Source organism: Perissodus microlepis, chromosome 5 (assembly GCF_051167445.1).
Source record: "Perissodus microlepis isolate ML-2025 ecotype Zambia chromosome 5, ASM5116744v1, whole genome shotgun sequence".
Classification (NCBI taxonomy): domain Eukaryota; kingdom Metazoa; phylum Chordata; class Actinopteri; order Cichliformes; family Cichlidae; genus Perissodus; species Perissodus microlepis.
Genome location: NC_140465.1, coordinates 24,832,192 through 24,854,156, shown reverse-complemented (window position 1 = coordinate 24,854,156; position 21,965 = coordinate 24,832,192). Strand labels below are relative to the sequence as shown.

The following is a 21,965-nucleotide window of genomic DNA, read 5'->3' as shown; positions in this document are numbered from 1 at the left end:
TTTTGTTCTGTTTTTTTTTTAAATCTCAACAATAGTGTGGTATGTGCCATATGTGTCTTTGAAGCCTTGTTGTGTGTGCACACAGCTGCTTTATATGTAGCCTCTCCGTGTGTTTTCCTAATGTCATTTATAGTAACTCATAAGATTTGAGATCAGTGATGTTTACTGATCACTATGCCAGTCTTTTCAACTGGGACAGATACATTTTTGTTGTTTTAATATGGGGTTCTTCATTTGATGGATGAAATTCAGGTAGACTAAAAAAAATAAAAATAAAAATAAAATAAGACAAAAAAAAGTGTTATTTTTAAAAAGGAGCCCATTCAGTGCAAATTAATGTTAAGTCAGTAACTTCTATATTCTGTGTTAGTGTTCTAATTTTATTTTTATTTTTAATATTATTTTGTGGCATAAATAGCCTGTATTTAAAAAATATATATAATAAAATAATAATTTTATTTAGGTACTTTATTCTACTTTTTACAGGTTCCACTGGCTATGGTGACTCTCAAAATTAACCTAAAAAAAAATTGAGTAGCATTGCTCTTTTGGTTGTTCATCTGATTCTCCAAAACTTTGGTCCACAAGGAAGTAGAGCCAAGAGCCAAGCAATTCTGTAGATCCATTTAGTGCCCACAAAGTTTGGACCTGAATTCATCTTCCAGCATTAGCAAGTTGAGTGCACGTTGTCACAAGCAGTCATCAGAGTCAGCAGTTTATAAACTATGTTATGTGAACTAAGTTATATGTTCTATGACCTGGTTACATCACAAAGTCACAGAGACTTGTGATGTTGACGATGAAGTCAGAAATCCCTCTTTTGCCTAGTAACTAGACAACCTGTGAAGTTAGAAGATGCCAGAAATGAAACTAGTCTCAATTGGACACTGCCCTTACTTGGGTCCCAAGCAATAAACCCACTTTAATTTGAGTAAATCAGGTTAAACGTTGTGTAAGAAAAAAAAAACATAGACATACAAAGATTTCTTTATAAATTAGCACCATGTTGTGAAAACTTAAGATTTACTACAGTCATATTTCCCCTTTTTATCTTTAGTGATACTTTACTTTTCATTTTTGAAAGACAAGATAAGAAAGAAAACTGCCACTGAAACAGTCCAGAATTTAAATTTATTAACAACTTCTGGCTTTAATTTAGGGGTTTATTGAAATGCTGCATAAATCATGTAATAATTACAGCCCCTTTTAAACATATCCTATGATTTTCGGATGCTCAAAATTAATCAGAAAATTGATGAAAAATGGAAATTTAATGAAAATCCTTTGTAGTAAATGACTGTCTGATGTCTCGGATTCATCATCAAATACTGTTTTTTCCTCCCTTGAGATGCTCTGCCAGGCCTTTATGCCAGTTTACTTTAGTTGCTTCTTGTTTATTGATCTTTCTGCCTTCAATTTTAACTTTTTTAATTTTAACTTCATTAACTGAAAAGCATGCTATATTGAGTGAAAGCTGACTTGGCCATTGAAGACTATCCAATTTCTTTGCCTTGACAAACTCTTGGATTGCTTTCCCAGTATGCTTTGGATCGTTATCCATTTGCACTGTGGAGCACTATCTGATCAGTTTTGTACCTTGATTGCACTGGCACCCATTCATGCTCATGCTGTAACATTGCTTACACCATGTTTGAAAAATTTATGTGGTATGCTTCTGATGAGATGTCCCTTTCCATCTCAAAACATTTGTGTTTTTTCCCCCTGAGAACTGGGCAGGCAAAGCTTTTTTTTAAAATATATTTTGAGGCAAAATCAGCAATCATTTTAAGCAGCTTTAATCAGACATGACTGGTGTTTCAGTACACACACAGTTTAAATGAAATATTAAAAAGATGGCTGCCAAGTGGTGTCATTTTATTCAATTTTATTAAAAAACACTAGCTCACAGCAACAGTCACAAGCTTTATATTATATAAGCATGTGCTTGGTGACAGTGGGAAGGAAGAACTCTCTCAGGAGGACCAACCTTCTGCCTCACTGGCCGGGGTGATGAGAGGGAGATGACAGAATTGAGAAAAGGAGTTTGTCACTTTCCCAGCATGAACACACAACATAATCAGCACCTGCTTACAGTTAGACTTAATGTGTTGTCTGGAAATGGGATATAGGTTATATTGTATGACCCGAATGAAACGCTAAATGCCAAAAAATTACCTCCAGAAGCAAAAGTACACTGGACAGGCTGGGGGATTGCCAGTTTCCTAAATCGGACATCATAGACAGATAAAACAGATGAAAGTTATTTAAGGAAAATTTTTACAAAAGGCCAAACACTGGCTTTTTATGCATAAGAGTGCTATAATGACAGCGCCTACCATAAGAGCACTTCACTGGAGGGTCTGTTTTACATTTATCTGTCTATTCTCTGCATAATGTGACCTTTCCCATCCCCCAAAGCACTGCAGCACTGGTCCCGCCTCCAGTACAAACCTCCCAGTATGTCTTCATTATCAACAGCAAGGTATTGCTCCTTAAGAACAGATAAAAGAAGAAACAGAGGAGGGCAGGATAAAAAGACGTTTTGGAAAAAAAAGGCAAACTTTTACAGACAGAGCAAAAAAGAGGAAGGCGGACAAGACAGCTAAAGGGGGGGAAGTTAAACAAGGCAAAAAAATAAGGATACTTAAAAAAAAAAAGAAAGACGAAATCAGAGGTGAAGTGTGGGAAAAGAGAGGGAGGAGAGAAAAGGAGAGTGGTGACTTGCTTAAAAGTAGCAGAGAAATAAAGAAGAAGCAAGACAGGGAAAAGGGGGGAAAGAGGAGCGCAGAGAAACGAGAAACAAGAAAGAACGAGAAACTGAGAGTGTGACATACTATCAGACAGCTGGCCTGGCAAACACGGGTAAGACAAATAGAGTTTCTTCCTGTCTTGTTTTGTTCGAAATGTTCCATGAAATCGTTTGAGCGCCGGAAAGACATGGTAACGAAAGTATAACACAGACATCTGAGGCTCAGAGACCTGGATCACTGATGTATGAGAAATTTCAAAACATGCTTTTTATGATCGTTTTGCCTCAATCCTGTTTTAAGTCACAAACAGGATTTCGGCCGTAGTCATCCTTTATGAGCTTGTTAAAAAAATCCCTCAAATGTTGTCTCCCATGTGCCAATTGTTTTAGCAGGATTTCCCCAGCGTTGGCCTGTAAAATACAATGGGCACAACATAGTTATATAGTTGAAATCAAAATCTTGAACCAATAATGAGAAACAAATTAGTCACTGTCTCGCTGTAGAGTTTCGGACCACTAATGCTAAATTACTACGAAAATACTTACGCTGATCAAGTCGTCACTGGTAACTGAGGACCGAATTACATCTTCACACGCGTTCATATAAGATCTGTAGCGAAGTATAACTGAAACAACAAGAGCAGTTTTCCCGATTGTTTTCCGGTAGAGCGGCAGTGTTCTCAGGGCTCCATCTATCGACTATACCGTATTGTTCCATTATTGGCAGCTGTCAGGTATCATCGTTCCGAGACATTCACTGAAATGAATAATAATAAAAAATAATAATAATCAATGATTCTTGTATTTACATTAAAAGTCTTTTTGAAATGTCAGTAGAACCTCCAAAGGAACAGCACATCAGCAGATTGCTGACTGAATATGTAAAATTGCACAGGGGTCTGAGTCTGAGCTGCTGGGATAGCGTAAAGGATCAATTTCTCCAGTTCATTTCCCCTTTTAAATACATTACATTAATAGCCCTATAGAATATGTATGCATAACAGTTCACATGTATAATGAAATATATAGTCTTGTCATTGTATGTAATTATTTATTATATTATGTTTGATTATATGTTAAAAAATAAATATTATTATTACAAAATATTAAACTGAATTTTTGCAACCTGCAGAGTGTACTAATATTTTAAGAACACATTCTGAAACTGATGATCGTGCTCAGAACATTAAAAGAGTGAATATAAATATGTGTGTGTCAGCGCTTCAATATATTTTTAACATAATTTCTCCTACCTTTATTTCTACGGTTGTTAAATAGAGAAAAAAAACCCCATTATAATTTATTATTTGAGTTAATCATATTAGAAATATTAATTAAAAAATGGCACCTAATAATTAGTTAAAAAACTATAAACAATCAATGCAAGTTAAAGCCAGTGCCATCTGGAAACCTGTGTGACAGTACATGATGTTTATTGTGATGGACCGACGTATCGCATGCTTTGCTTTTTTTTTACTTAAAATAAACACTTTGTAAGAGTTTCAGTTTTGTTTTGGATACAAAGTATTGACTAGTGATTGTTAAGCACTCGCTAGCAACAGTGGACGCTGTCTGGTGCGACATTCCCAATATAGTGAATATTCATACACTTCACAACAGGCAAAGATATTACTTATAGAAACAAAGATGAATTGAAAATATTAAGAAAAGGCTCCTTTTTTTTCTCTCTCTCTTTTTGTGTTGTCCATGTATAATCCCAGGAGAATAGGATTATTTCAAGGTTAGGGATTAAAGTTAAAGATCTCATGCAAAGTCGGTGTTGAAAAACAAATGTTGCCTTTCAATAGGAGAAGATTTCCTAACACAATTACAAGGACTAAAAGTTATATTTTGTCTTTATTTAAATGTTTCTATACTATGATCAAATAAAACTGAGAAGAACCTAATCGCTTATTCGTCTCTGTCATGTCTAGGAACTCTTTTGCAGTTTTGCACAAGGTGGCAGGTTGTTATAAATGTATGACAAATCAAGCACACTTTATTTGTAATACATTTCTTGCTTTGTGGATCTGCTACCAGAAAGTGCTGTAATCTACCATTTAATATAGTCCTCAATAAATACATTTTCCCTTCCTATTTTAGTGGCGGTCGCTAAAGACAGACTTACACGTAGTTGGTTTTGGTCTTTTCTTTAAACTTAATCTTACTTAAAAAACGAGAGCAACAGTCATTCAGTAATGTTGAGTACGTTCTTGTGCTGCCAAACATTTGAATAATTAGCCATCTTCAAATAGCTACTGATTAGTTTTAATAAGCACACAGAAGCAGTCGTCAGAATTTTCTCATAGACACTTTCGCTGGATATGGTTTTCTGGTTGGTCTGCTTTCTCTTACTGTCTCTTTACATAGACTTGACCTAATAGAGCAGCAGGAGATGGAAAACAAATACTACCTGTGTCTGTTCTCTGGTTTCTTACACATCTTACTTACAATTAAGACAGTATTATTAGCTGGCAATAATGTTGGAAATATTTATTTTCAGTTGGTGTGCTGCAGAACATGAAAACATGTATAAAATGTGCGATGTAACAGCACAGCAGTTAAATCTTTACCATCAGGTAACGAGTTTATATTAAAATTTTTAAGTTTTCTGTTTCAAATTTGTGACTTTCTCTCTCTCTCGCTCCATAACTATGTCTTCAAGCATGCTGTAACAGAACAGAAATCAAGACATGTTAGGTCTTAATTTAGCAATCGTGCAGTTACTGTCAATATACTATGGTGGGAATGTAATAAAGTTGGTATTTATTTTGTAAAATGAAACTCCTCCTGTTGCTTTTTAAACTCACGGGTATGTGATATGTGAAACATGAAATATCAGCAGTTTGTAGTACAGTGGCTTGGCTACAGTGCTTTAATATGCTGGATTTCATGATGGGAAAAAAAAATAGTAGGATCTTATTAAAAAAATCCTTGAAGGTCTGATATATTGTAGTATTTTCATTTAAAGATATTTAAATTCTAAAGGAAGATCAGAAAATGTTGTTCACTTTTCCAAACACTTTGCCATTTAGAATAATTTACATCTACCTGTGGAACAACTAACAGATAAAAGGCACGCAGTGCAAAGTAGCCCCAGATGGTAGATGATAGATGAGACACAGACATTAAAACTACTGTCTGGCTGATTTATCCTCCTGAAGTCATACCCCAAATCTGCCAGAAGCCTCTCGTCTTCTCTTTTAAAGCTGCCTCACACACACTGATGAGAGAGATAAAACGCTCTCAGTTCCCAGATTTCTGGGTCCGAACACAAACAAAAGGTTGAGCCACACTAGTATTATTCAGCAGCTGAATTTGAACTTTGGCCTCTAAGAGTTGTTTCTTGGAACATAGGAGAGCCTGAACTTTGTTATGAGGTATGCTGGGGATTTTTCTTTTACTCTTATTCTTTTCTATGTTTTATAGAAGTGATATCTAGAAACAAAACTTTAGTCAAGTGGTCGAGTACTTTAAATTCTACTACCTAGATGATTATTAGCAAAAAAAAAAATAAAATCCTTTTCAGGTATTAAAATGTCCACGTGTGGGGGACAGGTAATCAAAATACTGTAACTGTAAACCCTATGAAACTGTGGATTTAAATGAATTTTATTCACTTTTTAAAAAGTAAAGGATTTTGCAGTATTTAGTGATTTTCATTTACATTCAGCTTTTGAAGTTTACAGTAATTTCAGATACAGTCCTTATGATTTTATCTAATCCATATTTGATTATTTGCAGCATTAGTCACGCTGCAAAAATGAAGTAGCTTACTTTTGAATACTCTTTGCATCACATCTTTGAAAATCAAAATAAACCGAACTTCACATTTGGTGCCCCACCTTTATGTTTAGTCAGTATTTGATTCTCATGAAAGGCTGGCAGATTTTAGTACTAACAAATATAACCTTTTCATTTTCAACTGGAAAATCAGCTGAAATGTGAAACAGCATTTAATAGTTGCCCACAGAGTTCCCGAGAGGTGTGTCTCAACGAAAACCTCAGGAGCGTTCTTATGGACACATTCATTAATACTCCATGTCATTGCTGTTTAAATGTTTTGTTTTTTTGTTTTTTTTTTATTATTGAGTTATTAGAACATTTCTGTGTAATCAGATTTTCATCAGCATGTTTCCAGCTGTATCAGACAACAGTGTTCGGCTTTAATGAGCCCACTGTGCTTGTAAAAATGGGAACGCTGTGGAGGTTTGATGCACATATTTTAGTGAACGTGAGAATTTGAAACAGACTGAACATACGAACCAGCAGTGTGAAAGTGAAGAATGCTGCAGGAAAGGGCTGGAAAGTTTCTCTGAGCATTTGATTTGTTGATTTGATGAAAAACTGGTTTGATTTTGGAATCAATAATTAAAGGTATACTTTCCACCCTTCATAAAGGCACAAGACGCATTCCTCTTTTCATGGTTATAGTTGATGAGCGTTAAAAATATTCCACTTAAAAGGATATTTGTTCTCATTATCCCTTCACACTTGAAAATATTATTATGACCTCTGCATAGTCTGTGCCCGCAGTAACAAAAACACACAGATGATTGACCTATTTGACTGCCTACAGCAGCTCTAAAAATAAATAAATAAAAAACATGGAAGCTTGCACTTTTTTTTTCCCCTAATTTTTTTTTTAAACATTGGACAACATAATTTTTTATTCTTAATAAACGTTAACAAGAGCAGTGACAAAAAAGGTTTTTGGTACAAAAACAAAGAGGAAGACTATTTCTAATATAAGTTTATCTCAAGGTAACACTATAAAATAAACTTGGTGATGTGCTTCCTAAAGTAAGGGTAAGATACAAAAAATAAATAAAAAATAAAAATGACATATGTTATATACTATGGCATTTGTTTGCAACCTAATAGTTGATGACAGATAATCCAAAGACAAATATTTTATATTCCAGTAATGTTCAGATTTTGAAACATGAAAAACATATTTAGAAGCTGGAGCTCCTAGAAAATGTAAAAAAGAAAAAGAAAAACAAAACAAAATAGTAAAACAGTTGCAGTTCAGGGCAACTTAGACAAGCGCAGAAACCATTTTAATCTAAAATTATCTCTCTTTTGGATTCTGGCGCTTGGACAGTCAGAGCAAATCCATCTGGTAAAAAATCAAACTCAAGGATAAGGATTATGAAAAGTATGAGAAACACGTCACAGAACACACACAAAAAACGCTGCTGGCCTTAAAGAGTTGTTTTTGAAAGCACTGACCTTCCTTTGTCCCTAAAACATGATAAACACTTGTCTGTGTTTAAGACTGAGGCTAAAAGTTTGATTTTTATTGGCACATTGAAAGGACATTTTTTTAGGGTTATTTGAAGCTAATATTTCATTTTAAAACTGAATGGGTGAACTTTCTCTCTACGTGTTGTAATGGATAAGAAAAATATTGGGTGGATTTTCTTTTCTCTTTAAAGCAAAAGAAAACATTCAAATGAAAATTCTTGTGTAAAAATATAAATATAATTTCAACAAATGTGATTTCTTGTTCAGTGCTGATACTGACAGTTTTTGATTTTCTCCATTTAGCCGTTGATGGTATTGACACTTGTTTAATTAAAAAAATACAAATAAATGGATATTTGTTTTCTGAAAAAGTCAGCTTTATTTCTTTGAATAGAAAAAAAAACAAATTCTGTTTATGCTTCCCTGCTGTTTATGGTTCCTTTTGTTTAAAAAAAAAAAGTTATTTAAAAAAAAAAAAGAAAAAAAAGAAAAAGGGCACAAAGGGCTATGTGCGAAAAACAGAGCCAACAGCCTCTGCAACAGAGCAGATCAATTTAAAAGGGAACCCCGTGAGTTTATTGCTGACTTCCATGGTGATGGAAATTACTGAAAATTATTTCAAAATGAGAACCAGGCCACTGGGACACTGTGCTGTTATTCTTCCCTCAGCTTCACCACAATTTCCTAACCATGTGTCTTCAAAAAATATGAGTGAGTGAGTGTGTGTGGGTGTGAGTGTGTGTGTGTTTGAACAGACAACTCTCAGAGAAGGATCCTTGAACTTATTTCTCTGAGGTGAAGGTCAGATGTTTTGTCTTGGTGTGGCCAGAAAAAAACATTCACCATCTTTGATGTGAGAACTGTTCGTGAGCTGATGGTCTGGTTAAATTAAGTTGATTTTCACTGTTTTTTTACAGGCAAAAGTGCCACCACATGCGGATCTTATAGAGAATATTACCACTAATAGATCCAACTTCTTACAATTCAGATTCTACGTGGTTACATTTCATTTTCTTTTATTTGTAACGACGATTATTACACCAGCATGAAATAACCAGTTATTTAAGGACACATTAGCTGAACAAGATACCACCTGGTTTACCTACTTTCTTTATATCCATCCATCCATCTATTATTTTCTGCTTATCCAATTCAGGCTCCCACGGGGGAGATTCAGCTGTGGTAGGGCGAAAACGTTCTTTATGTCACGAATTACATGTGTACCTAGTGCAGCTGAACCAGAGAAAATGTGATTATCAGAGGAGAACAGAAAGAAGAACGCATTTATTTTCCTCTAAAAAAACACATAGTTACTGTAGTGTTATAATGACATAATTTGAGCTTGTTATCTAAAACCTCAAATTATTGGATTAGCTTGGAGAGTCCAGTTTTATTCAAAGTGTAGCTGGAATTGGAAACAATCTGAACCTTGCCTTATTTTTATCCTCATATTTTCTTTATCTCAATTAACTTAATGCACAGTTTTTCTAGTTTTAGATTCCCTTTTTTTCTTTGGCTATTTATAATAATATGTTGGTATTATTGTAAAAGAAACCTCTTCTTTGGTGTATTTGAGAGAACATGAAGGGTGTACGACTGATAAGATAAGCCATTCCTGTGTGCCTCTCTTAGTGTGCATTTTTTTATACGCAGCTAAGACTTTCAGTCTTAACATGCACTTACAAACACACGTCTAATCGTGTAGAGGGAACGTGATGTCAGAAGAAATGTGTTTCTTGTCAAGGTGCATAACCTTGTGCTCAAGGGTCACCTTAGTGGTACGTAAATTACATAATTCACTCAGTATGTGACACAGCAGCGAGGTCAAGAGGGTTTTTCTGAGCAACTATAATGCTGTAATTTCTCCAACTATGACACAAAAAAGAAAAAAAAAACTTTGTCAATGCTATACTTCAGGTATGAATGTGTGCATCTCATGGTGTGTGAATTTGGGATCTTTTTTGAAAAATTTTCATCATGAAGTGGTATTGGTGCATATGTGGTCAAAAGATGAACCAAAATCTTTGCTTTTTTAATTATAAAAGACCATCTAAGGCAGAAAATTTAGTTTAGGCATCAACAAAAAACAAAAACTTTTTTTTCTAGCCACATTAAGGTATGACAGTAATATAACAGTAATTGTTAGTTGACTGATGTGCAAGTCAAAAGTGAACTGACATAGTTAGGACTACTTTACTGTAATATAATCAGTCAAATACCATTGAAACATTAGTTATATGTTATTCTACCTTAAGCTACAAATCATCTGGGGTGATGTAACATTTCTAGCAACAGAATACTGTGCTGATATGATTCTTTCTTCGTCCTGCACACAAGGCATCAATTATGAGGTGCACGTGTGTTTAAGAGGCAAAAGGAGAGAGAAAACAGTGGGCATGGGCCTGTTGAGGTGGGGGTAATCTTTGTAGATCTCTGAGTAAGCAAATTAGTTTATGGCTAGGCAGGAAACGCTGGATTCTCTGAGTGTCTAGTATGACAGTTTTGACAGCTATGACATCTGTGTCTTTTAACACAGATGTTATGTCCCTGAAGTAGAGATGTGCCACAAAATTAGAAGATAAATAGAAGTGTGCAAAGCCAAATGGAAAACCATCTCACAGCTGAATGAAAACTCACTCAAACACAGGTCCGTTTAGGAGGTGGGAAGTAACAAAGTACAAATATTCATTATTGTGTTTAGGTAGAATTTTCAGGTATCTGTAGTTTACTCCCTACATTTTAACACAAATACCTGTGCTTTCCATTGCTTATATTTTCAAAATAGACTCCATATAAAAGGCTTAACGCATTTGATAAGAGTTATTATTTCACATCTGTACATGTCTTCACAAGATTTGAACCTAAGTGGAGGAACCAATAACAGAAGCTAACAGCTACAAAAGAGGAAAATGAAGCAGTATTTTTTTTTAAGTTTTTTTTTGTTTTTTAAATGGCAGGAAATTTCAAATGCAGCAGCTCATTTCAGCTCAACAAATATGAGCAAACACACAGACTGTTTCTGTGTTGTTTGGACTGTAATCTTTCTGGTAGTGAGATAACGTCATTCAGAGATGACAAAAAAAAGGACTGCTCAGTAACATTTGATGGTCGGAATTAAATGACATCAAAAGCAACGCGTATCAAATCAAATTTAAGGTGATTTACTGACTGAATTCCACCTTCATAACAGCTTTGTAGTGCCTAAAGGTGGGAAATCAGTCATCATGTAATGCCTGCTTATAACTTGATAAATTCAGTTGTGTCAAAATCCACCAGGAAACATGGGAGTAGCAGCAGCAGGACATGTCAGCTGCTCAAAGTGTGTATACAAAGAAAATCTACTGGAGCTTTCAATAGGAATTATTCTTATTTATTTATGAGTTTATCTAAATTCTTTTCCCAATGCTCAAGTGCAACATCTTATCCTAGAGTACCCCCCCACCTGCCAAATATCAATTTAATGCATAACTCTGATAATTTTTTGTTTAGAAATAGAGCCAAAGGTTACAATGTAGAGAAAAGCAAATAGAGCACCTTTTCTCTGCTGTTCTACAAAACAGATGTTCAAGCTGAGAAATTTCTTTAAAATTAGAATTTAGGTTGTAAAGCTGCCATTCCCGTGCACCAGTTGACTGGTTGATCCAGAACTCTTAAAAATAATAATTATTATTCTTTTTAATGTTTTTATTAAAAACATCTTGGGAATAGAATCCACAATCTAAACTACATAAACAGCAGTAATAAAGATTTGGCATTCTGCAACATGATATTGCAACATGAAAGGTAAATTTTAAAGGAGCTTTCCATTCAGCACCACATGACAAATATATCAAATGACCAGAATTAAAGGCCATTAATTTGTTTGTTTATCTGTTCATTCATTAATTCATTCACTGATTTATATTTATGCATTTTTCAAGAAAAAAAAAAATTGTGTCCTATGGATATATCATAATTGCCTTTTTTTAAATTGGTGGAGCTTGTCATAAGAGAGAGTTAGACTGTGTTTCTCTTAAAGATAATTTTAGTTGATTTGTGGTGTTTCCACTGCATGCTGAATTTGGCTGTAAACATACCTCCTTTTTTTCTATTTTTAATACACATGACTTTTGAATTACTTATTTCAGGAGTTCTCTCTAGAGGTGTTTTATCAAGTAATCCTTGTAGTTCATGGAGTTGAAATTGTTGATGTATTCTGTTGATATATTTATGGAATTCAAGACTTTTTGCCATGACTTGGATCATGAATAATCATTGGATTATTACGTAGCTTTCACCTCACATTTAACCTTACAAGATCAGGGGTGTAACTTTTAGCTTTTCTATTTTCTAACTCTTCAGATGTTGAGCAAGAGAGTGAGTGAAAGTAAGAGAGAGAAATACAACATCTTAATAGGGACCAAGTAAAACCATTAGACATGGATTTTCTCTGTATGTATTATTGTAGGGCCTGCCTTACAATATAAAGCTCCTTGAGGCGATTGTTGTCGTGATTTGGCATGTGTATAAATAAAATTGAATTTAGTTTAATTGGATGAGCTGAGTCAGGAAAGGAAAAAAAAATCTCTTTCCACATAAATGATTACCTATGCAATAAACAATTATTTGCTGATTTGATGATAACAAAAATATATAAACAAAATGTCTTAAGAAGTCATTAGACCTACTTCATACTGAAATATGCTCCTAAAGTTTTATGAAATTTGTATCACCTTTGTCTTAGCCTACAAATCACCTTGTATGATTTTTTTCTAAGAACAAAATACTGCCGTGAGAGAAACAAGACTTTGCACTTCATATTTTGCCTGCACATCTGTACATATTTTTTGTTGATTGTTAACCTTCCCTCTGCATTTACCGTCATCATTTCACCTCTTTAAATCATTCCGCTTTGAAATGTCTCAATGCACTATAATGTGGTTTCCAAAACCTCATGAGAAGCAGCATCCATGATCCTCAGCTGACGTGCTAAAGTCTATCCAGATGCAGGAAAGGAGCCATATTAAGTTGGTTTTAGGTGCTGTTTGACTTAGTGTATGTGTTTGGCATTCCTTTTATGTTTGCCCTGCTTTCAGAGGAAATGCTTAGCTCTTAACGTTGTACTCAATTTAAAATTAATTTTTATCAGATCTGTGGGAGAAGGTGCTAAAATGTGTTTTTATTATATCATGGTGATTATGGTCCCCTTTGAATTCACGCCAAGTTCACCTGGCATGAGTAAACCCAGTTGCTAACGACTCAGATCTTCTTTGTCAAAAATGCTTGTGTATATCTTATTGTTTTAGTTGATTTAGTTGTTTGTTTATTCCACATATTTTGGCTAGTTACAAAATGAGTATTCAGGAATTTGAGTTGGCAAGGGTCATGATTTTCAACCCTTACTCCTTTGAGAGATTCAATCATTTTGCAGCTGCTGTTTGGGCAGGGAATGAAAGAAAAGGATTAGGGTGAACATTAGCAGACCTCCTCTTGATAATGAATGCAAGTCACTTTACTGTAAGACCTCTTAAAGCATAACTTAATATATACTGATGGTAAATTCAGTGCCATCAATGTCTAATAGAAATCCACAATTGTGGGTAAAAGCATGGATTATCTGGATTGAAGCAAAGGGAAGTGATTTCACCTATTTTATTTGAGCTTCATGTTTCCAAAAATGTCAGCACACTGTAAAATATTAATAAGTGACAATTTTTAAAAAAAAATTTTGTGTTTTAAAAACATGTCTACCGAGTCTTGAATTTGACGCCAGCAGCATTTAATTGCAACTGTTGCAATTAAAAGTGTAGAAGTTGTGCAATGCAGAGAACATCTGGTGGAACATCTGACAACTAATCTGGCAAATTAGTAACATGAGTATTAAACATGGGTATTAAAAGAGCATCTCAGAGAGTGTTTCAGAAGTAAAGATGGGGTGCGGTTTGCCACTCTGTGAAAGACTGTGTGGTCAAATAGTTCAATAATGTAAGAATAACATTTCTCAGCATAAAATTGCCAAGAATTTAGGGGCCCTCACGAAGCACAGCATTAAAAACAGACACCATTCTGTAGTGAAAACCATTGTCAGTGAACACATTTTGTCACCACATCCACATATGTCAGTTGAACCTTTACCATGCAAAAAAAAAAAAAAAAAAAAAGTTATAAGCTGGGCCTGGACTATTTTAAGCTGGACTGACGCAAGGTGGAAAACCATCCTGTGATAGTTAATTACAATCAATTTTGTAATTATATTTGGAAATTGTATTGGAAATAGGAACTATGCCCCGACTTGTTTAATTTATATTAAATAATAATAAAAATGATGATGCTTTTCAAAACAGGTTTTTAAATCAGCTTAACCACCATGTGATGGAGAACTAAATTGAAATAAACTACTAGCAGTCAGTACAAAAACAACCTGATATTAAAGGCAAGTCCCCTATAAAAAACTGCTATAAAACTGTTTTTAAAACTATTTTGGTTTGGTCTCTGAACATATGGGATTTATACAGCCTAGGCTATTTAAGTCAAGGCAGAATCAGCTGGAAGAGTTCTTGAGTCTGTGATGAATAAAACTATTAGCTGAGCTTAGCGTTTCAGCTTCTACAAAAGTTTATTTTTCACTGGTTGGCTCAGCTTTGATACTACAGGAGGGTGTGGTTTTGAGGATGCTGGATAAAATAATACTATCCAGAGTCTTGAACAATATTTCAAGTATATGTTATAGGAGCCATGTCTTTTAAAGCACAGAGGTGAACTACAGTGGTGAGGGTATGGAAATGTCTTGTTCAGTTGTCAAAGGAAGGAGTAACTGGGATGGTGCACAGAATTTGGTTGGTGTTTTCCATTTATGATATGGATTTCATTTGCAGAAAAAAATAGAAAGGCAATCTCAAATTAAGAATAACATGCATAAAATAAAATTCATGAGACTGTTTGGGATTTTGGATTTTTTGAGGATAGATTTCATAATTTAGATTTGTTTTGGTTGTGTGACACTGATATGATTACATATAATAATAATAATAATAATAATAATAATAATAATAATAATAATAATAATGTCATATTGCACTACTGGTCATTCTTACATTTCTAGTCATCCTAAATTAAAAGCCAGAAAAAGGTGTAACATACAACTATAATGTACAAAAACTTTAAAAATAAGTATGAACAAAACAACAAAATTCAGTCTAGGTTTATTTTATGTATACTTTTAAAGCACTGTGTAAAAGTACTGTTAACATTCATAATTTCCTTGTTTCTTCCTTTTTCTCATCAAATATTTGCATGCAAGTTAATTTTACAGCCTTTCCCTGAAAACAAAATAGACACTGCTCACACCAAACCTTTAGAAATGTACAAACTGTGATATTTAAGTCCAGATAATGATCACAAAGAAAAGTAAAAGAAAAACATAGAGCCCGACTAAACCTTCTCACTGACCTCAAAGTAGTAATCCTCCCCAACAGTTCAAATTACACTCCCCAGCAGAGCTGTTGCTTTCTGTGCAGAGTGTATCTATGATGTTATTTATATTAATTAGTATTTGATCAGTATGAAAAATACAGCAAAACCTTTTGTACAGACAGAAAAACATTATTTTGGAATGTAAAATGTGTATTTGTTGCTAATCTGAAACACACTGAAATACAATAACAGAGTAAAAACCTCCTACTCAGCTGAAGCCTTTCTGTGTGGAGCCTTTTTTTTTTTTTTTTTTTTTTTTTTTGCTGAGCCTGTGTAGCTTTCCCTAAGGTTATCTGGTTACTTCCCATAGTCCAAAGACATGCTTCTGAAGCTAACTGCTGATTCGAAATTCACCTGTCTAGTGTTGGACAGACACCTTGACCAAAAATTCAGTGGTTGCTGGAATAGCTGAAATCCCCCTGATCCTAAATAACAAAATTGATTACTGGTTCTCTGTAGATTATCCTGACTGCACTCAGCTGAAATGTCAAAAGTGACCAGGTGGAGTGCAACTAAGTGCTCAGTAACAACAGGATGGAGAAAATACTAAAAGCAGTCACCAAAACTGAAGCACAGTCTACCCGAGAGTCAAAGTGACCATTCACTTTTTTTACGCACGTTTTAAGCTTTAATAAAATTTCGATGGATAACTTATTTAAAAAAAAATACCACTGTACCATTGTCACAATTGTTTATTTTCTAAAAAATGGAAGGAGAAAAAAACCTATTGACTGTGCTTGAAATATTTGCATTTCATTGTAGGAGCTTATAAGGATTGACTTGTGTTTCAAAGAACAGCATCATTTTTGAGCTACTTTCATTTTATTTTTCTTTGCTGTGTGTTTTTACTTTGTGTGCAGACAAACTGATAAAGCAGAGAATAAAGTAAACAGATTTATCACAGTAAAACATGTATTAAATATAATATCTTAAATATAAATATCTTTTATTAACAAATATGATGAGAAAGCTTATTTGAAGTTAAAACACTTCTCATCAGGCCAATTTACTGTTTTTCTAGTGATGTTTTTAAAATGTAGTTATTGTTTTCAAATTACAGATAAACAGATGTGCTGTTTATCTTTTTTTTTTTTTTTTTGCCTGTCCCGTTTGGCTCTTTTGCCATCAGAATTATTGTCTGAAGGTGAAGAAAGATGCATGTAATGATCTGCTAGAGGGTGTGGGGAGCCACAGGGCATGAAGCAGGTATGGGGGAGATCAAGACTCCAGACATCCAGAGGCCCCCAGAACACAAGAGACCAAGGAAGACCAACAGAGGGGCAGCCGCGTCACTATCCCAGAAAGAGCTGAGGAGAGCCCCAGATGAGGGGTCACTCAGCAGCTGCAGAGCAGAAGCCAGGGGGGGTTGCAGTGACGTGCCCGTGAGCTCCGCCGGCAGCCAGCTGCGCCAGAGTGACCGAGCCCCAGGCCGAGAGGCTGAGGGCACCCCACCCCCGAAGTGGCCCGAGCGAGCCCCAGGCTCCAGGCCCCGACAAGCAGCCACCAAGGAGTGAGCCGGTGTGTACCCGGACCTGACATATAGACACAGACATACAGGCACACACAGATACAAACATCCATTCCCACCCTCATGCTCTCATATGCAATTACTCAACACTCACCCAACATGGAGACAGACATATAGAGACACTGTACACACAATCACACTCCCCAAGCGTACTCTAAGCCCCGGGTCTAGGACCCTTGCCCCTGGTTCGGGGGGGGGGGGGACTGCACCCAGACCCAGGTGGTGTTACCCTTTTCCCTGGGGTGGAGAGAATCAGACTGCCCCAGCTTGGCAGCAGCAGGGAGGCCCCACTTTCCAGACCCCAATCGGACGGCCAACTCCTCCTCTTAGCTCCCCCGCTCCAGCAGGCCGCAGAGAACGGGGGTGTGTGAAGACTCCAAACCTCCCTCCGCCCGCTCATATGTAGTGCTGATGCATGTGTGTTCTAAGGTGCATTTAAAACCCAGGAGGGCATGGAGCTACCTGCCAGAGAGCAGCAGGTAAGCGCACAGCCCCTCCTGATAGCCCTCAATGTCTACATGTATTTAAAATTGAGAGGTGGGCAACGACGGCAGGTTGTACACCCTGATGGTCTTTTGGATACCGTGTAGCGTGCCCACCCCCAAGATCCTATATGTATGTGTAATGAGAGTGTGAGTAATGTGAATGTCTAAGTTGTGAGATAAAATTGAGGCACAGGCAGCCAGAAGGGGACAGAGGGGGGGATGCCTCCCCTGCACCCTGGTGACACATCGTTACCCCAAGGCCCTGCATGTGTGGGTGATTGTGGTGGAGCGGGAAAAGGGATACTCTGCAACCCGCCAGGGAAAGGGAGGCCCAGGCCCCTCTGGACTGGGGTCTAGTTCGGCAGCGCCGCCTGGCCCCGCAGAGCCCAGGACAGCCCACCCGACCCCACCACAGAGAAAACTGCACCCACCCCGTCATCCACTCATCTTCCAGACTACACAAGACAATAGACGCCCAGGCTGAGATCTTCCTCCACCTCTCCTATATCTCCCCGTCCTGCAGAGTGAGTTCCTGATGTGCTGTTTATCTAACAGACATCCATTACTCGTTTTTCTTTTCACAGAAAGATGCACATCTCACTGCTGCTAAGTTGCTTTCTTCTGGCTGCGACAGACTACTTCCTCGGCTATGCCCACATGATCCCAGATGAGAGACTCTCCACCAGCAGAGTTGCTGCATCTAATGCTTTGTCTCAAAATCTAGAAATAGACTCACCCCCTGTGGTTATTGTAGGTAAGTTTGAAAGGACACTGCAAACTGTGTTTTTTACAATGCTGATCATCATGTATCATCTATGCTGATGACACTTTTCTTTTCTAACACATTTTCTAATAATTGCAATTCTTAATTTTCTCTTCCAGAGTTACCAAAATCTGCAAAGAAGAGCAAGAAACCAAAGAAACAGAAAAAGGTTGTTGCAAAAAATTATTATTATTATTATTGTTATTATTGTTATTATTATTATTATTATTATTAATATTATTAATAATAATAATAATAATAATAATAATAATAATAATACCATGGTATTGATATAATACTGGGTTCCATTACCTTTTATCATATAGCTTCATTATATTATAGTATATTATATTATAGTTTTTCATTTAATATACTAGTTTTTAAAGTGAAGTAATGAAAATGAAAACTGTCTACCCTACACAAGTGAACTTGCTATGGAAACTATGTTTAAATAATTATGTAATTTAGTTGATCAAATCAATTTTGAATACAGTTAAAACAACCAAATTAAAATTAAAGAATTCAATAATTAAATGAAAGATTTACAACAACATATTACATATGAAACTTTTATAATATACCATGATTTGATTACTATCATTAACTGAACAAGCTGGACTGAATGTTGCAACCAGTGACTATATGTGTCAGTGATCAAACCATACAACCAATCAAGGCGTGTCAGTGCCCGCTTCCAGAGAATCAAAGGTGAACAAGAGCAAGGGAACTCTTATCACACCCTCTTGCTTGTGGAAAAGGAGAAAGGAAAAAACTTACTGGCAAAGATGCTTTTCCTCTCATGCATTCTTCTGTGCACTCAAGGGGCAGAAATGTACCCTGTGTGGTTTTCTGTTGGCAGTCAGGATGCAATTCTTTTCTCTTGCCTCAGGTCCTTGTGCCTGGCTTTTATAAACACACTTAATAAATGCCACACTTCTCAGTCAAAACACTCAGTAACATAATATCATTAATAGTGCTTGTTGTTGTTTTTTTTGTAATAGAATAGAATAGAATGCCTTTTATAGTCACTATGCACATGTGCAATGACACTCAGAGCAACTCCTACTCTGTGCAGGCATGTAGAAAAAAGGGGGGTAAGCTGCACAGTTCAGCAACTCCATAAACATATTGTTTCTAATTTTTTACAGCAACCTGTTTTAAAAATATGATTTTCTATGTTATAACTTCTTCTTCTTCTCTCTCTCTCCTTTTCTTTCAGAACAAATATGGTGTGAAGAAGCGGCCTCCTCCTCCTGCCAACTGTATTTCCTTGTGGGGAAGCTGTAAATCTCAAGGCACCGTGTGCTGTGATTATTGTGCTTTCTGCCAGTGTCGACTGTTCAGAACTGTTTGTTACTGCCGAATGGGTAACCCTCGCTGCTGAATAGCCACCGGCAGCCCAACCCAGTTCCAGGCTAAGAGAACAAATGTTTATGCTCCAGCAAACCACTTGCAATGAACACCATGAGAGGTTAATCACTCCTCCCCCTTGGTTTATAATTTTCCCTAAAATTCACTGCATGAAAGCACTTTATCACAGAGGATTGCACCACAGGGAACTTTCCTAAACTCTTACAGGGTGTGATGCTTACAGCACTGCTAGGAAACTCTCAAATAAAAGTTATAAAGCAAGTTTTTATTTTACTTTGAGCTTTCAGCATGCATAAAAACAATTTACATTCTCCATAAATAATCAATTTATTTTTCACATGAATACATGACTGCAACAGTATACTTAAAAACGGTTGTATTTTTTACTAAGCTTTCTAAGTAATTGTAATGTTAAAGCAATTATTTGGGGGAAAAAGTATTGTTTCTGTTCTATTTAGCGCACAGTCTACAAAATCATGCCTGTTTTCTGAAATGAAGGTGTATGAATTTACATTTACAAGTAAATTAATAAAAAAGTGACTAAATCCTAAATTTGATTTATTTGAGTTCATGTCTTTGGGGTGTATAGACATACATTGTTTCTACTTAAACAGAAATGTCTACATTTTTTCTTACTGACTCAAAAGGGCTAAGTGTATTTGCAAACAGGACAATACTGGTTGTTGGACACGTTTTATTATCAAACTTTTTAAAAATGTACTATACTGAGCTGTATGTACAATGGTCTCAACCTACTGTTCACTTCAATTCAATTCAGTTTTATTTATATATAAATAAATCACAACAGTCACCTCAAAGCGTTGTATATGGTAAAAACCCTACAATCTTTTTTTAATAAAATTGTGTGATGAATTGAAAAATATATATATATTTAGTTCAATTAAATCTTATTTAAAACAAAGTCCAGGTTTCTCCAGAAGCATTTTCTCTTCACCAGCATATCATTATGCTAAACTGATTGTTTAATCAGTTTAGCATATCATTATGCTAAACTGATTGTTTAATCAGTGTTTTATTATCATCTGTGCTTTGTTACTGAGGGAAATAAATTCAGTGGTGGAGTCCTCCCCCAGTTTTAAATTACCGCCTGTTGAGCAAGAATTAAAGATATTTCCAGGGACCTTTATGTTGTGATTTCCAAGTAATTGCTACATTATGATAAACACATGACTTTTCACATTCCCGTTGGAGATGACTAATAAGGAATATTGAGATGTTAGTAAAAACTGCTGTCGTGTGATGATTGATTACAAGGGAGTGTCAGCCTGGATGATCATATATTTCCACTGGAAGGAAAATCTGGCCCAAAGAAGTAAACAGGGAAAAAAAAAAGCATCTCCTCCCTGAACCTCCAATGAATCAAAAGTGACCACAGCTGCTCCTGGCCATCGCCTTGTATGGTACAAAGTTTTTTGTTTTTTTGTTTTTCATTTTTTCAGAAGAGGTATTTTTCTTTATCTTTTCTAATTCTTGATCTTTTCTGCCCTGGTCTCCTGTTTTCAACTCTCCTATTTTGATCATTCAAAGAACGCAATCAGCATAAATCAGCCAAATTCGAACCAAACCAGTTTTTGATAGGTTTATTTTAAACATTGAGTTAACTGGTTAGTATACAGAAATCAATATTTGAAATTATAGTATCCCATAGGATCCAGCCATTGATATTCATTGCTCCATATTGGCCGATGCTATTGGATGCCAATAACAGTCAAATATTGATATACATTCTTCATTCTTTAAAAAAACAAACAAAAAAACAAAACAAAACTTGTGGATTCTATGATCTCTCAGTCTGATAATATCTATCTTCATTGCCTCATCCCTTCATCTGTTGTGTTCTTGCAGCTCCTTCTCTATCTTGCCTTCTCTCTGTGGAATAATGTTTCACTTGCCAAATCAGTTACAGAGTTGCATATGCTTCAGGGGAAACTCATTCTAACTTACTTGAAGTGAATTGTCAATTGAATTCTTCAAAGGCACAGTAATATCACTTTCTTTATAGACTCTGCTCATGTTCCACATTAATATTAGATTAATATTAGGCTAGTTAGATGAAGAGCCAGATACATAAAACTATGCAGATTCATAACTAAAACTGTGTGCACAAAAAAGACATAAATGTGCATACACATTACGCTCCCTTATTATATTATTATTACAAGCACAACCACTCTTTAATGTGAACTCTGTGATGTAAATTAAAGCTTATAGAAAAGCAATTCTTTATCTGGCGCTATTCATAAAGCACATGTAGCTGTAATCCAGAAAAGTCCAGTCTAACCGTAGCTATGGGTTTTAGGCTTTTTTTTTCTTTAAAACATCATTTGATGAAAAAATTGCCCCAGT

General features: G+C 35.7%; 1 protein-coding gene across 1 annotated transcript; it reads left to right on the top strand.

Moving 5' to 3' along the window:
* The first annotated feature begins 2,616 nt into the window (after positions 1 to 2,616).
* asip1 (agouti signaling protein 1) lies at positions 2,617 to 20,131 on the top strand. Its single transcript, XM_084927233.1, has 4 exons — positions 2,617 to 2,862; positions 18,049 to 18,218; positions 18,347 to 18,396; positions 19,447 to 20,131. Exons 2-4 carry the CDS (start codon positions 18,053 to 18,055, stop codon positions 19,609 to 19,611), a joined length of 381 nt encoding a protein of 126 aa, XP_084783359.1. The 5' UTR covers positions 2,617 to 2,862; positions 18,049 to 18,052; the 3' UTR covers positions 19,612 to 20,131.
* Positions 20,132 to 21,965: the final 1,834 nt, after the last annotated feature.

Bases quoted from the DNA above. Each gene is read 5' to 3' on its own strand.
- asip1 (XM_084927233.1), top strand. From the start codon at position 18,053: ATGCACATCTCACTGCTGCTAAGTTGCTTTCTTCTGGCTGCGACAGAC. The intron at 18,219-18,346 runs GTAAGTTTGAAA...TTTCTCTTCCAG, and splicing joins ACCCCCTGTGGTTATTGTAG to AGTTACCAAAATCTGCAAAG. The intron at 18,397-19,446 runs GTTGTTGCAAAA...CTTTTCTTTCAG, and splicing joins AACCAAAGAAACAGAAAAAG to AACAAATATGGTGTGAAGAA.